Source organism: Micromys minutus, assembly GCF_963924665.1.
Source record: "Micromys minutus genome assembly, chromosome: 22".
Taxonomy (NCBI): Eukaryota; Metazoa; Chordata; class Mammalia; order Rodentia; family Muridae; genus Micromys; species Micromys minutus.
The window spans coordinates 36739485-36756154 of NC_137957.1; the positions used below are offsets into that span (position 1 = coordinate 36739485).

The 16670-nt window shown below is 46.0% G+C and overlaps 1 protein-coding gene across 1 annotated transcript in view; it reads left to right on the plus strand.

The window, feature by feature from the left end:
- Positions 1 to 16670, plus strand: part of PLXNC1 (plexin C1) — a gene marked incomplete at its 3' end in the record, with an annotated part of 145967 nt that overhangs the window by 101662 nt on the left and 27635 nt on the right. The window contains exons 16-21 of the mRNA XM_080935786.1: positions 400 to 501; positions 805 to 908; positions 5131 to 5169; positions 5409 to 5533; positions 7136 to 7334; positions 11267 to 11413. Of these exons, the coding sequence (XP_080791912.1) occupies positions 400 to 501; positions 805 to 908; positions 5131 to 5169; positions 5409 to 5533; positions 7136 to 7334; positions 11267 to 11413 (716 nt within the window). The remainder of the gene's footprint in view (positions 1 to 399; positions 502 to 804; positions 909 to 5130; positions 5170 to 5408; positions 5534 to 7135; positions 7335 to 11266; positions 11414 to 16670) is intronic.

Below are 16670 nucleotides of genomic sequence, written 5' to 3' on the forward strand. Positions count from 1 at the left end.
AGCGAAACTTGACCCGTTTCCTTACTTTCCGGCCCGCTGGGATCTTTGGTTCCAAGTGAAGGTTATTTGACTTTGGTTTCACTTTAAGATGAGTGGAATTTTCTTTCCTGTTACATTTAACACCTTCCTCTTTAGAATGACCTTTATGGAAATGGCCTTTTAATAAAAATCCAGCTTTTTTTTTTTTTCCATTTCGTTTTTTGTGGCATTTGGGGTGGAACCCAGGCCCTGGGACATGCTGGGCCAGGGATCTGACACTGGACAGAGCCCCAACCTGAAAACAAAGTTCTTTTCTGATCTTTTCTGTGCTTTTCTCCATCTCTGCTCCCCGTCTCTTCCCCTGTCGATTTCATTTCTGTGTCATTACACCAATCTCACACACAGTCTTCGTTTCCTTAGTGGCCGTGGTGGTGACCAGGCACAAGTCAAAGGAGCTGAGTCGGAAGCAGAGCCAACAGCTGGAGCTGCTGGAGAGCGAACTCCGGAAGGAGATCCGTGATGGTAGGCTCTGAGACTCCGCGTGTAGAAGAACAAGCCCTGTTCACTTTTATTTTAATTTTTGCCCCTTATGTGCAAACTACCACATAATGAGAACTGATTGTGTAATAGAAGGCAAACTGAGCAGCAGGGCCTGGGCCTGGCTTTGTGTTTTATTTCAGCTCTTCTCTGCAGCCAACCAAGTAATTATCTATTGTTTCTTCTTTAATGAAAACCAAGGTCATACTCTGTGTTAGACAAAACAGCAGAAGATCTTATCCATTGTTTGCAGAGTTAAAATATTGCTCTTGGGATTCTGTGTTGCAGGCTTTGCCGAGCTCCAGATGGATAAATTGGATGTGGTTGATAGTTTTGGAACGGTACCCTTCCTTGACTACAAACATTTCGCTCTGAGAACTTTCTTCCCCGAGGTAAAAGAACATTGATCATCGTCCTCAGGTTGAGCCTTGAATAATAATGCAAGATCTTGCCTTAAGTTTGCACCGAGCAGGGAAGAGGATAATTATTAATTGCATTGATTAGGGTTGAGAGCGGCAACAGGCTACTGGCAATTACTCTTTCCCTGGTAAGGAATACAAGTTTAGAGGGATGGTTTTTGCTTTATGTTTTTTTTACTACCAGTTTCGAACTGACTCCACAGCTGGGAAGTGAGCTAATTCATTTTAAAATCAATAAATGGTGGGCTCGCCAATTTGTTTTGTTTATCTGCCTGACTTGCACTGCTGCCCCAGATTATTCGCTATTACTTCTCCATTGGAAACGTGGAGCAGGACCAGCCGAACAGGGAGAAATTGGACACGCAGGGAATTTGAGTTGATGGCAGGCGTGTTTAGCCACGTGTCTCCTTTGACAGTTTTTCTGTTAGTAGATCAGTCTGTAGCTTCCTTGTTTAATAGATATAGGTGTACGGGAGTTGTTCTCACACCTCAAGGAAGTGTAGAGAGAGCCCTTCAGGTTGGGGGGTGGGGGTCTCAGTTCTGTTCTGACATCCCCATTTTCTCACTCACCCAGTCCTCTTCAGTTACCACCCCACACCTCATGTCCTGATGCCTCAGCTCTGACATATCGCTCTGGTGGTCCCAGAGAGATGCCCTCGGATTGGAACTCATTAATCTCCCTCCCCCCATATTAGGATCTGGCCAGTCATCAAAGTTAGTAATCTTTTCACACTAAGGAAGGGTTTGTGCCACCTTGACAGAAGTGTGTTAGCTGCTTTTGCCCAGGAGCCTAGGAACAAGGTCACATGTGCAAAGCAATCTCTACAAGTCTAGCAGCAGACTTATATGATATATAAGGCACTATCACGAGGGCTAGACATTGCCACAAGATACCTGCCCCGTGTAGGGGTCTAAGACTTGGTGCTATAAATCAAGAAGGCTACAAATAAGACCAGCATTTTTTTTTTACTTATCCTCCAAGAATACCAGGCACCAAGATTTGCTGTCTGCTGCCTCATCCATTTTCTGTACCCGGGGGAAGGAGGGAAATTCAAGTCCCTGAGTCAGGGTGACGCTCTGGGCCTCTGAGAAGCTTGGATCTCGACTCTCAGTTTCCCAGCTCTCTGAGATTCCCCATTAAGAATTTAAAGGCAATAAAATAACAGAGATTTCCAGCATCCAGATGAGTACTGTGTGGGCTTTTACGGTTAGTGGTTGCCCTTGAATGCTGAATAACATAACCTGCAGGCTGAAAAGGAAACTCTCCTGTCTGCTAAAGTCGGCAGTCAAGGCCAGGACGGACTGACAAGTGTCAAGGAACACCACTGCAAGCCTAGTGCCTCAAAATGAAAGGGATCCCCAGAATAACGTGGCATTATTTTAGGAGAAAAGAATATTCACATGGAGCCCAACTGATCCAACACAGGGTTCAGTGTGGTGTTGAATGGCAAATGGAAAGTCATAAAGCCAGGAGTCATTCAGACAGAGAACGCAAGTGGAAACCAATGGGGAATTTTTTAGAACTCTTGGACGTAAAAAAAATGAGTTTATAGAAATAAGAAATGGGGGGGGGGGCATAACCCCAAGACCACTTGTCACACACAGCTTATGAGGCTGAGTGTTTTTGTTTGTTTTGTTTGTTTTATTTGTTTATATATTTTACTTACATTTCAAATGTTTTCTCCTTTCCCGGTTTCTCCTCCATAACCCCCCCATCCAATCCCTCCTCTCCCTGCTTTTACGGGGGTACCCCACCTCCCACATTCCCACCCTGACATTCCCCTACACTGGGGCATTGAGCCTTGGCAGGACCAAGGGCTTCTTCTCCCATTGATGCCCAACAAGACCATCCTCTGCTACATGTGCAGCTGGAGCCATGGGTCCATCCATGGGCACTCTTTGGATAGTGGTTTAGTCCCTGGGAGCTCTGGTTGGTTGGTATTGCTGTTCTTATGGGGTTGCAAACCCCTACAGCTCCTTCAGTCCTTTCTCTAACTCATGAGGCTGGGTGTTAATTGGGCGCTTTGTTGATTGACCCAGAGCCAAGTGCTTGGGCCTGGAGTTTGGTTGGGTGCCTGAGAGAGTTTGATGGATGATTAGTTCTTCCAAGACAGCAAGGGAAGAGGTGGCCTGGACATGACAGCTCCAGCTTTGCTCACCGGCCTGCCTGTTGTGTTTTAAAGCTTTCTTTCCCATTAGGGCAGTAGTTTTCAGACTTCCTTATGGTCTAGAACCATTAACACAATTCTTTATGTTGTGGTGACCCCCAACCACAAAAGTATTTTTGTTGCTATGTCTAACTGTAATTTTCCTACTGTTGAACCTTAATGAAAATACTTGATATGCAGGATATCTGAAATGAAACCCCAATGAAAGGGTCATTTGACCCCACAAAGGGGTCTTGGCCCACAGTGTGAGAACCGCTGCAGTGTGCATACTTGTTAATGTTGTCTGAGGCAGGACCCCAGATAGTACAGGCTGACCTCAGGTTCCCAGGGTGACAAAGGTGGACTCTAAACTTCTGGTCTCCCATAGATATACTGGTTTGTTTTTCTGAAAATAGAAGAAACAGGGTATGCAGATTATTTAATCTCTTGGGAGAGGGAAATTTGAAGGAAAAGGAGAAAAGGCCTTAAGCCAGGAAGCCAGTGTACCACTTCCCAGCAGAAGGTCCAAAATAAATTGTGGGGCCATGAGAGGGCTTAGAGGGTAAAGGTGCTTGTCAGCAAGTCTAACAATAAGAGTTCAATCTCCAGGACCCAAAGGTTGTCCACACACACACACACACACACACACACACACACACACACACACACTGAGGCATGGCCCTTCCTTCTCTATAAGTAAATGTAATCACAAAAAGCTGTTTAAACTGGATATTTATGTGAGATTAAAAGGTAGATGAAAATAATTTGAGGTCTTCTGCTTTGGCTAACAAATCTGAAACTATGAAATGAGGTCTCCGCAGGAAAAATGTACTTTATTAAAACACAAGCTTTATCCAGAGTTTAAAGTGTGTGTGTGTGTGTGTGTGTGTGTGTGTGAGAGAGAGAGAGAGAGAGAGAGAGAGAGAGAGAGAGAGAGAGAGATCTGTTTGAATTTATGATTTTGCTTAATTACCCAATATGGTTTTATATTATAATGTTTATTTAGTTGGGCATAGTACATGTTTATAATTTCAGACTTGGGGAGATGGAGGCCAGAGAATTTCTGTGAATTTGGGGCCAGCCTGGGATATAAACTGAGACCCTGTCTCAAAACACCCAACATAAGTAAATAGAATAAAATCCAATCCTTAATTTCAATAAGATTGATGAGACATTTTTTAAAAAGCAGCCTCAAAATGTAAACATTTATATTTAAGAACCATATAGCATAGTATATCAAGACATGTTTTTTTTTAAGTAGGGATAAAAAGCACAGTCATAATGGACACAGAGCACTGTGTGCTTAGCACGCTCTCATTTCATTTTTACAAGAAGCCCATGAGGTGGGACCATAGCCTGCCTCCATTTCACAGATGAAGGAAGTCGGACACAGAGGGTAAATAGCCCGCGCACGCTCACGTGACCAGTATGTGATAGATCAGAGCTGGACCCCAGGTAGTTTGGCTCTAAATTCCATGCTTTTCCATCCTATGTTCTGCCCATTTCTTGAGGATGTAACATATCCGAACAGCAGATGCTACCTGGCTATGACATTTAAGAATGACAGCCCTGTGTGGGCCTCATGCTTGGAGGTCAGCCCTGTGTGAGCCTCATCCTTGGAGGTCAGCCCTGTGTGAGCCTCATCCTTGGAGGTCAGCCCTGTGTGAGCCTCATCCTTGGAGGTCAGCACTGCTTGACATTTCCATAATCTTCAACCACCAGTTTTGTTTTGTTTTTTTGTTTTTGTTTTTGTTTTTTTTTTTAATTTTTGAGTCAGTTCTTTTTTTAAAACCCAGCATGATCTACCAAAACGCCAGTCTAGGCCGATGACAATTCTCCGAGGCTTCCAGAGGCCACGGGTGTTTCTCGAGAGCATGATAATTATTTATTATGTCTCGGAGGTGGCACAGTGAGCGCAGACCAAGGGCTCTTCAGATTAGCAAATAGCACCTTTGCTTTATTAAAACAGACGTGCATATTATAACAAAAGTGCGCTGTTCATTTCCTTTGGATGTTATGAATAGTAAAAGTTGTCTCCTTTCTCTCAGTCAGGTGGCTTCACACACATCTTCACTGAGGATATGCACGTAAGTTTCTACATCTCTCTGCGCTCAGTGACTGGCAGCTTAACCCCCTCACACGTTATTGTCATCACCTTGGCTTCCTATTGTGGGCATTTTGGATGACAAACTCAGTATTAAATAACCCATCGGGTGGAGAAACCCACTGTGGATGTACTTTCTAAGTTTCAGCCTGCATGATGTCTTAGGCTGTATTGTCTTCTGTCCGTGAGGTATCAGCGTGGTTTACTTTGCTCCCCCTGCAGAACAGAGACTCCAATGACAAGAACGAGAGCCTCTCAGCCCTGGACGCCCTAATATGTAATAAAAGCTTCCTCGTTACTGTCATCCATACCCTTGAGAAGCAGAAGAACTTCTCAGTAAAGGACAGGTCCGTGTGAATTCTTTTGTGTTTGGATGGGCACTGAGATGTGAAAACCTAAGCCCCACCAGGTGTGATGGCACACATCTTTAATTGCAGCATGCCAAGGCAGAAGTAAGCAGAGCTTTGGGAGCTTTTGAGACTGGCCTGGTCTATGTTACAAATTATAGGCGAGCTAGGGCCAAGAAACAACCCCAAGCTACTTATCTTTTTTTTTCCCCCCTCCATTAATTTATTTATTTATTCACTTCACATCCTGATCTCAGCCTTCCCCCTCCTCCCAATCCCCCTCTCTTACAGTCCTCCCCCATCCTCCTCCTCTGAGCCTCCCCCTGGGGACCACCCCACCCTGGCACATTATTTTCACTACAGGACTAGGCACATCCTCTCCCACTAAAGCCAGACAGGGCAGTCCAGTTAAGGGAACAGGATCCACAAGCAGGCAGTAGACTCAGGGACAGCCCCTGCTACAGTCCTTGGGAGACCCACATGATGTCCAAGCTTCACATATGCTACATGTGTACAGGGGGCCTAGGTCCGGCCCATGTATGCTCTTTGGTTGGTAATTCAGTGTTTGGGAACCCCCAAGGGTCCAGGTTAGTTGACTGTGTTAGTATTTTTGTGGAGTTCCTATCCCCTCCAGGTTCCCAAATCCTTCCCTGGACTCTTCCCCATGATTCCCCAAGCCCCACTTGATGTTTAGCTGTGGGTCTCTTTGTCTCTTTCGGTCAGCTGCTGGGTGGAGCCTCTCAGAGGACAGCCAAACTAGGCTCCTGTCTGCAAGCAGGACAAGAACCAATTCCCGATGCTGCCACCCCTGCTTTAGTTTTTGAAGGGCTGGGTATCGAACTCGGGGCCTCATGGATGCTGAACAAGTTGCTTCACACTGAGTCACAGCTCTAGCCCTCGAGCTCCTTGTTCTCAAACCACTGCCTGTGCCCCGTCCCAGAGGTGTTGACAGGCTGTGTAGACACACAGCCTTGCTCTCTGCAGCTCAGATCACACCAACACAGCCCCAGTTCTGTCTTGAAGGCACACATGCACATACCACCCAGTACAACCCAGAAAAAATCCCCAATGCCAAAAAAGAAAATTCTTAACCGGAAAAAAAGCAGAAGTGTTATTTTTAATTTTTAATTTTAAAGAAATACCCTAAATTTTTGGAAAAGAAACTCACTTCTTGTTGTTAAAAAAAAAAAAAAATTGAAAATGAGCTGAAATTGAAATCGACTTGTTTGGTTTGTTGGCTTTTCCATGTACCCAACAGGCTGGCCTGAAACTCCCACTGTAGCTGACACCGATCTTGAATTCCTGACCCTCTTGCCTCTTCCTCCCTCAGATAAGCGTTTGCCACCACAGCCAACGTGTGCCCTTTCAGAGATCAAACCCGGGGCTTCATGCGCCAGGCAAGCAATTTGCTGACTGAGCTATGTGGGTGCTTGTGCCTGGTGTGTGACTTCATGACACAGGGGCAGAAGTGATTGGAACATGAAGAGCATAAAAAATGGCTCCCCGGGAGACAGTCCCCCAGTTCTAGCAAGATTCCACGGAAGCTGGTCATGTCCAGCTGAGGCCAGGGCTAACAGCTCACCAGGCTCTGTTTTCAAACAGGTGTCTCTTTGCCTCCTTCCTAACCATCGCTCTGCAAACCAAACTGGTCTACTTGACCAGCATCCTGGAGGTGCTGACCAGAGACCTGATGGAACAGTGCAGTAACATGCAACCTAAGCTCATGCTGAGGCGCACGGAATCTGTGGTGGAGAAACTCCTTACAAACTGGATGTCTGTCTGCCTCTCTGGTTTCCTTCGGGTAAGTGCCACAGGGCTCTGCAGTGTCAGAGGTAAGACAATAGGCGGTTATTTTTAGCGCACACTAGTGTCTTTCTGGAGCTAAGTCCAGAATGCTCCGTGGTATCAGCATTTAGCTGAACTTGACCTTGGACCTTCCAGGTTGAATGGAAAATAACAATTGTGCAGGTCTTGTTTGTTTGTTTGTTTGTTTGTTGCTGCTGTTAGTAGTCCCTAGGGGTACAAGTAACTCACGTAGGGTTCTCAGGTAAGCTTCTGTGGTGTTTAGTTAACTAACACCCATTGTCCTGATAGCCCATTTAGGAAAATGTCCTGGGACCTGGAAATGTTTCCAACTCTGATGAGCACAAACTGTTCTTGGTTCCCCTAAAAACACGCTTGGAACACTCGCCTCACCCAGATGCTGGCAGCTAAAGATGGTCCCTTCTTCCCAGGTGTTCAGCATTAAAGCAAATCCCCAAAGAGCCTTCCGTCCGCAGAGTTCGCTTTCTTGAAGAGACTACGGAATATGGTTGAATTTCACTGACTCTTAAACTTCCTATGGTTTCCAAGGTTAACAGAGTGGGCCTTGGAGCCCAGGGCTGGGCGGGTCTGGAGTTCAGACAGCTCAGTCAATTCTTGGTGTGTTACTCGTGAGGTTGACAAAAGATGAATGTTATTGGCTGTTTTGAAGCCCAGATGAGCAGGAAAATGCCGTTGCTCGGCCCTGAGGAAGAGTTCCCGTGAGTATTGGCTATTATTATAAAATATTGAAATGAAAGTCAAGGGTGTTTCTGTTGAACCTGGTCTTTGTTCAGCTCTCTGAGGCCCCAGAATGGAAGCTTCTTATCCATCTTTAATTTCGCCAGCTATCCCAAGTCCAGCAAGACGGCATAATTGTGTATTTGCAGCTAGTTTCAAAATCTAATTAAACCCTGAATAAGACACACTGTTATGCCACAGGTTTTAACAGGGCCGCTAAGTTGAGACCCACATGCAGCACTTTAAATTAGACTGTGCCTAGTTTAATGTTTAATGCAATCTTAAGAGTAGATATGCAACCATTTAAAAAAATTTTTTTAACTGACTTCCCCACTCCCAAGGCAGTGACTGTTTATTAAGATTAATGAAATCTGCCTTCTTTGCTGTTTACTTGGTATACATCATCTGCTCTGGGGGCTTGTCAAGTGGTTATTTCTGGGGAGAGCTACTTTATGCCTCACTGTGGCTGGGTGGGTGGGTGGGTGGGTGGCAGCTGCCAAAAAAAAAAAAAAAAAAAAAAAACACCGGTTGCTAGACCCTCTCTCAGGATCCCGGGTCTTAGACCTCCGCTGACCCCAAGTCAAAAACCCTAGCATGGCGTCCACCAATCTCTTCTCTAAAAACTCTGTCAGGGAATTCCTGTAGCTAATGTATACAACCCTCTGGGGAAACAGAAAGCAAATGCTGACCCTGAGGTTTTGTTGAAAACAACGACCTTGCTGGCTGGCTGTGGCCATTTCCCACCCAGCTGCCTGGGGTTCGCATGATCACCGTGGGCACTGTACTGCTTTGTTGTCTGTTCCTGGGTGGTGTCCATCCACTGGTAAGGCCACTGGTCTGAAATTCACTCCCAGCTCTCCCGATGTGAAGCTCTCAGGAGCTGCTCTTAGGCATGAAAGGGGTGAAGTGTTCAGAAAAATCTGGGCTCCAAGCCCAAGCAGCCCCCTTGAGCAAAGCATTCTGGGTCAAGATTTCTTCTCTGTGCTGATTCAAGAGTGTGTGGAACACTCAGTGGTGAGGAGGGAGTGGCACGGTGCCCAGGAGGAAGTGGCATCCAGCCAGTTCTGGGCGGGACTTTCACTTTCAGTGGAAGAATCCTAGTGATCAAGGGGCTGGGGGCCTCCTCTTGCACTTCTCCTTGCTGCTAAGCAGGTAGCTACCCCTTCCCAGACTCCAAGGCCTGCTGGGGACACTGATGACAATTGGCATCTATTAAGCACTGCTATCTGCTATACATCAGACATAAGGCCAAGAGCTTGGATTCTCTCATCTCATTTAACCCTTAATGGTCCACAGAGCTAAGTGTATTTATGGCCATTTTGCCTATGGGGGCTCAAGACAGACAGAGAAGATGTGATTCTGTAGGTCTGAGGATGACATGGATGGTGTCAGCCCCTGAATGAGCTTAGTGAGCTGACAGTCAGCTCTGGTCTGTCATGTCCCTCAACAGGTGAGACATACTAAAGCTTGTGTTAGTTGATGACAAAGAGATCTCATGACCCGGTGGTTCCCTAGGCTGGGCACACATCAGTGTCTCTGGAAAGGTTCTTCAGCCTGCCCCTGCTTCTGTTATCTCGGTTAGGTAGGTGTCTTTGTGGCACAGGTTGGGGACAGGCACTTAAGTACTTAAGGAGATCCTCAAAAGACACCAGAGGTGATAAGCTAGAGTCAGAACTGTAGGCCCGAGGGGCAGTGTGAGGCCAGATGTCACCAGCTCAATTTTGAGAATTCTGAAAATTCTGACTGGAGAGCCCTTGAGCTGTTCCTCTGCCTAGCCCGGGGGTCCTAGCTGGCCTCTGTGTCAACCAATGTGGCCAAACCTAGTCCTCCACACAAAGGCCCTCAGTGTATCTCTGACATATGTATAGAAGGCAGAAGTGAGGCTCTTAGGTTTGTGGTCAGGCCATTACCCAAGGGGGTGGAGGGAAAGCAGATCGTGGTGAGATTAGGAACCATGAAATAAAGGAAGTTTCTTATGAGAACGAAATGTCAGATACTGGTCCCCTTCCCCAACCTTGGAAACTTCTGAACATTCCCCTCTCTGTCCTGCATAAGGAAGATGATAGTTAGGGAGTTGTTAGCAGAGAGGAGAGAAGCAACGAGAGGCAGGGAGGAAGTGGACCAGGAGAGACGGAAGGTGGCAGAAGGCCAGGGGGGAGGAGGGACAAAGGAAGAGACAGGGTTGAGGTGGGGGAGCCCCCAAAGGGCTGTGGGTAACCCTCCTGTTCACAGGAAATCACACAGAGAAAGCCGGAGGAATGCTTCTTTCAAAGCTGAGTTAGTTAGCTCTGCAGATGAACTTGGTGACATGGGGCTCCAACTGAAGCCACATAGCCACTTTTTCATCTTTACTAAGGCACTCTGACTTGGGCAGAGCCCTTCCCCCTCTGCCTACAGGCCAAATGTCCATGGATCCTGGAAACCTCATTATTTAGAGGGAACCAAAACTGTGCCAGGGTTGTGTGCCTCAGAAGACATAGAGAACCAGAGCACAGCCCAGACCTGAACTACCCAGTGTCCCTTTGAACACAGTGGCTTCAGATTTGGGCCATGAGCCCCTAAATTCAGTGGACCATGTTCAAAGGAGACGGGAGCCCTGGGACCGGCCTTCGAGGTTCAGAGAAGGGAATTCTGCTCATCTGACTGTTTAACTGTGCAAGAGATGTCTGAATGACAAGGGCCAAAGGCCAGCACATGGGTAGGACACAGGCTAAAAACAGCTGAAGTGAAGGCCACTTCCATCACCAAAAGCTGTTTAACCCTGACAGTCCACCCTCCTCAGTAAATGTTTAAAACGTTCTTGCATTAGTCCCTGTTGCCAAGACTAGCTGTGAAGCACTTTTTTTTTTTTTTTAATGTCGCTTATTTTTGGTCTGCAATTAAATGGAAATGTAAGCAAGGTTATAACTCTACCTCTAGGAACTGTTCTCAAGCACTAGCCTACTGATGAGCACAGGTCTGCCAGATAGAAACTTAAACATGGAATTTCGGGGGGAGGCTACTGGATACCTCCCATAGTGTTGTGGGAGTGGGGCTTGTGCGTGTGCGCAGGGCATGAAGTAGTTTCCTGAATGACGGGGTGCATATTTTCATGGGCTTTGCATGTTTATCAGAAGATACTGCTGCCTGTCATTCATGGTACTACCGTGGGCTTCGCAGAAAGCTGACTGTTGCTCTTGTATCTTTTCCAAGGAGACCGTTGGAGAGCCATTCTATTTGCTGGTGACGACTCTGAACCAGAAGATAAACAAGGGTCCCGTGGATGTGATCACTTGCAAAGCCCTGTACACCCTTAACGAGGACTGGCTGCTCTGGCAGGTTCCCGAATTCAACACTGTGGTAAGTTTGCCTAAAGCACTCCAGCCAGACCCAGAGGGCAGAAGTAGGTGGGTCCTTCTGACTGTGGGAGGCCCCAGGCATCTACTTAATTAAAAGCAGTAGTTGATAAAATATTAACACGCGTTCACATAATAGATTTTAATTCCTTGGATTGGGAAGGGAAGCGTTGTGACGAGGCCTAGGGTACTCGTCAATTTCCAAAGATTTTTAATATCAGGATTGCTTATAGCTTTTAGCATCGTCAAAGGAAATGCAAAATGCTCCCTATCCGGCACTTATAATTGCAATCAGGATTTCTCAAATGGCTCTGCTTGGGGAAGACAATGTGTGAAGAGATATTTCAACCAAATTGAGGCCGTCTTATTTTAGAACGATAACACAAGACAAACTTCGCCGTGTTCCCCGTGCAACAGGACGCCTTCCTTTATTTTCCATGGATTAGTTACAAATGTTTGCTGTCATGCACTTAATGTACTGTGATCTCATAGATATTTTTAGAGGAACGCTGTAGATCACTCCAGGAGGGTGCCGGGCTAGGCTGCCTGAGTTTCAAATACCGAGAGCTTCCTTTTAACCCATTCCAGCTCCACCTACCCTCTTCTTCCCCCCCCCCCCAATAGGAGACAGTACTTTAAGGCCTTTGGGGAGCTTTGTGGCAGAAGCCCTGCATGGAAACTATCTTATGGCTCAGGAGCTTTCTGAGATTTTCCATTATCGTTGACTTAGGGAAGGGCTCTGTTGCTTGGGTTTGATTTTTCTAGCCCTATGGAGACTCTGGGCTTTTCTTTACCATCTCATTAGTGGAGAGGGAAGAAGGAGATTCCAGTGGGATTCAGGAATCGCTTGCTGGAGAGCTAAGACTCCTGTGGCTTTGCTCTGGGTGGCGAGTCCTGGGGCATCATCCTATAAGAATTCACTCCCTAATTGAAGAAGACACAGCTCTCTGTGGGCCGTGGTATAGTCATGGCAGTGGATGGGGGAGGAGACAGTAGGTCAGCTGTTTCCACTTTCTTTCATCCGAATGTAACATCCCCATTCAAGATGGCTGTGTGCTCAGCAGCCACTGCAGGAGGCAGGAAGCTGTGCTGAGAGTGAGCTTGGCTCCGTGTTCGCACCTGCGTGCTAGGACAGTGCTTCTCCGGCGTGAGCACGGTGTCACTGTGGCCCAGACCGTGTCAAACGCCAACTGTTCGGTGACCCAACATGAAAGTCTGGGGTATGACTTAGGATTTGCATTTCTTTAAATTTACTGTTTACAACATATTTTTATTTGATGTACATGAGTGTCTGCCTATGTGAATCTATATTTGCCATGCAGATGCTGCAAACTGAACCTGGGTCCTTGGCAAGAGAAGCCAGTGCTCTTAACCACTGAGCAGTTTCTCCGGCCCAGATTTACTTATTTTTAATTATCTCTGTGTGTATGCACACGCTCGAGAGTAAATGTGTGTATATGCACATGGATGTAGGTATATTTCCAAGATCACAGGCATCAGATTACTCCGGAGATGGACTTACAGGTGGTTGTGAGCAACCCACAGGAGTGCTAGGAACTGAACTTGGGTCCTCTGAGAAGAATGTATGCCCTTAACCAGTGAGCCCTCCAGCCTTAGGATTTGCAAGTTTAAAATACTCCTCGGGCACTGCTTGAGAACTGTTAGCACAAGGGTTAGGAGCCTGGGTTCTGGAGCCAGGCAGGTTTAAACCTCTGCCACTGGTTAGCTGTGTGACACAGAGCCAGTCTCTCTACTTTCAGGGTGCTTCCTCAGTGTCCCCATATGTAATATAAAGATAGTCATGTTGTCTGCCCATCTCTTGGGACGTTATAAAGATTAAAAGCATATATAACACACAGGCACATGCATGCAGATGTATGTAAGTGCACACGTGCACTTTCATCTGTGTGTGCACATACACACAGACATGCATGCCCACATACAAACACCCCCATATTATTTACTGCCTCCTCTCTTACTGTGGTCTTACTTGCCGCTCATCCACCAAGCCCAAAGCAGTACATGACCCTCATGTGGACCGAGGCAGGAAGAGGCCAGCACCATGCCCTTGGTTTTCTAGAACTACGAAGTCAATCAGTCCCCTACACAAATCACCCAGTGTTTTGCTATAACAGGAGACAGCCCTCACAGGGCCCTTAAGGAGAAACCTTCACAAGTGAGCATAGGTTTGGGCGGTCCAGCAAGATTTCTTTTCATTGCACCAGACTAGGAGGAGAAGAAAGGAGGTGGATGGGGTGGGGGGGGGTGGGGGGGAGAGTCAGCTGCCTGAAACAACTTTTGAGGTTATAGTTTCCAGCGCTTTACATCCGAGTACTTTCTCTCCCTTTCATTTGGAAGCGTTATTTATTTCCCAGTCAATTAAGACCATGTGTTTCTGATTTGTTAGTACTCAGCTATCATCGAAATGTTACTTGATGTTGAAGAAATTTGTGTCGACTCTTGAATTTTTTCCCCTGTTAGAGCCTCTGGGGGAATTGCAATGGAAAATTAAATCTATGCACTGTTCTCTGATTCATCTTTGGTGGACGAAGCGGAGACTGGCAGAGAGATGGGCCCTAGCTCCTACAGCCTTTGCCTTTAAGAATGATTTTTTTTAAATGCCTTTTGTTGGACCTGCTCCAACCTCTCTTTCACGGTGGCTGATTATACCAGAAGCTGGAGAGAAGGCACATGATCCAGTCTAAGCTTGTGTGACAAAAACGTTACCCGAAGGTCAATATGAAAAATTTAAGCGTTTTCATTTCCTTCCATACAAGTTCTCCCAGCCTGAACCATCCTGTTTCTAAGTTTCCCCCTTCTTCCCTTCCTTCCTCCCTCCCCTTTTCTTTACTTCCCTTCCCCCACCCTCCCAGGCTGCATTCCTGGTGTCTTTCAAAGCCTTGCTTTTACATTTGCCTGAGGTGGTTTATGTAATTGAAAACCAAGGTGTTGTGAACAAATTGGAGCCCTTGAGAGAAAGAGAGAGAGAGAGAGAGAGAGAGAGAGAGAGAGAGAGAGAGAGTGTGTGTTATCAAGGAATATTAGAAAGCTCTAGAAGAGTCACAAGAGCAACTTTAGGAGAATCTGGTGCCATAGCAAGGCCACATTGGAGGGGAAAAAGGCACTTTGGATCCATGCTCAGAAACATCACCTCACACAACAAACTGTGAGTTAGGTTTCACACCTCCTAGGTTAGGATGCTTTCTCTCTGAGGTGTAGGGTGTTTTCTGGAACACAGAGACACACTGCCAGTTTCTCATATTTAAAACCATCAGACTAGCAAATCATTCTGGGAAGTCAGGTGTGCTTCAGTCGAGAGAATAAAGCCTCTGCCTTTGCCTCTCAAAGCCCTCCCTAACCACCCTGGCTCCAGCACCTGGTGCCCAGGGGAGAAGTGTATCTCCATAGGATACCCTAGACGTCCTTTACTATGTGGGGAGATGGCCCTAAAGGTGAAGAGCTCGCTGTACAAGCATGATGACCTGAGTTCGAATCTACAGTACCCATGATAAAATTAGCAACCCCAGTGCTAGGAATGAAAACTTTCCTGTAGATCTGGGTTCAACAAAGGATACTGTCTCAAAAAAAAAATAAGTTGGAAAATTGATTCAGAAAGATTTCATGCTGCCAAGATGGCTCAGCTGATAAAGGTGCTCGCTGCCAAGCGTGGCAACCTGAGTTCGATCCTCGGGACCCACATGGGAGAAGGACAGGGCTGTCTCAGAAAGTTGCTCTCTGCCCTCCACATGCACACATACATTAATAAGTATATGTAATTTAAGTTCTGAGTCCACAGCTACATAACACGTTCCAGGCCAGTCTAGATTATTTTCATGAGATCTTGATTGAAAGAAAAGACCAGTGACCTCTGACCTCCACACACACCCTCACACATGTGTGACAACGCATGCATACACCACACACACCATTCAGGAGTTCAGAGTTGACCGCCAAAAGTGGGAGCAAAACCTATTGGTCCTCTGTTCCCCTCCCCAAACAGCAAAATTGAGAGCTTGTTAAACAGCGTTTCTGGGGAGTGCCAAGCTCACCCACCCTCCTGTATGTCAGAAGCATGTTTGCATATCGGAGGGCCTGCAACTTGGAGGATCTCAGTTCCAAGAAAGCTTACCACATGGGAGAAGGGACATTTGCCTCCGTTCCAAGAGGAGATGAGAAAAACCAATAACTCGTAACAGGCATGCTGAATTAGCAGGAGAAGTTTGACTTGTAATCAAAGTTAAGCGGGAAATGGTTTTTTGAACTCTTAAACCCAGGAAATGAGCTTGCCAATCTGCTGTATCAGAGAGACAACATCTTGGCACCCTGGGAAACAGAGTTCCGACAAACGCATTACTACATGCGTTCTCATATCTGTACGAAGGTCTTTAGGATTATTAGAAATTCTTGGCAAAGCCCAGGGACACGCCTCCAGAAGCATTAATGTTCCTGTTGTGATTTGTGGAATGGTTTATGACAGCCACTACCAAGTCGCCCTGCTCGTCCAGTGGTTACTGTTTGGGGACAGGCATATTTACCGCAACATATCATATCTAACACAACACTGCTATCCCTAGTAGGAGTTTCCGTGGGTTCGTTCTCCTTACCTCTCTCAAACCTCTAAGGTTCCATTTAGCTTGTCCTTGCAGAAGATCCATTATCCCCGTAATTAAACAACCCACTGTCCCGATTAAGCCATTCCCTGTTACTTCAATTACATCCCATTGTTCATTAAGCCCTGATGTTTGCACTTCAACAATCTTGTTTTTAATACTCCTAGCATTTGTGGAGAAACAGTGAAGTTAATTAACAATTCTTAAGCTCTTTTTTTTTTCTTTCTACCATAGTGCAAATCATTTCCATTATGACTTGAGATAATACTGAAACCATTACTAGCTTCATAGTTAGCTTCCTGATCAAAGAGTGAAACCATTTTTCATAATCGTGTTAGGTAAGTCATTCCCTGGTCGATGGCAAGCTGTGGAAAATGAAAAATTAACTTTAAATGAATGCTTTCAGTGCTGTTCCTCTTTGTGGTCTTTCTCTTCATGCCTATCGTCTTGGAATTAGAGAAATAATTTAGTTATCTCAGTACAAACGTATTTAATTTTCATCTCTGTGGTTCAAATTAATTATTCTTTCATTATTTATACCTTTTACAAAGAAGTTGCTTTGACTGTGGCCATAGCACTGGGAACACATTCTGTTTCATCTGATCTCGGAAGTTAAGCGGAGGTGGGTGGGAAAATGGTATTGTGACATAT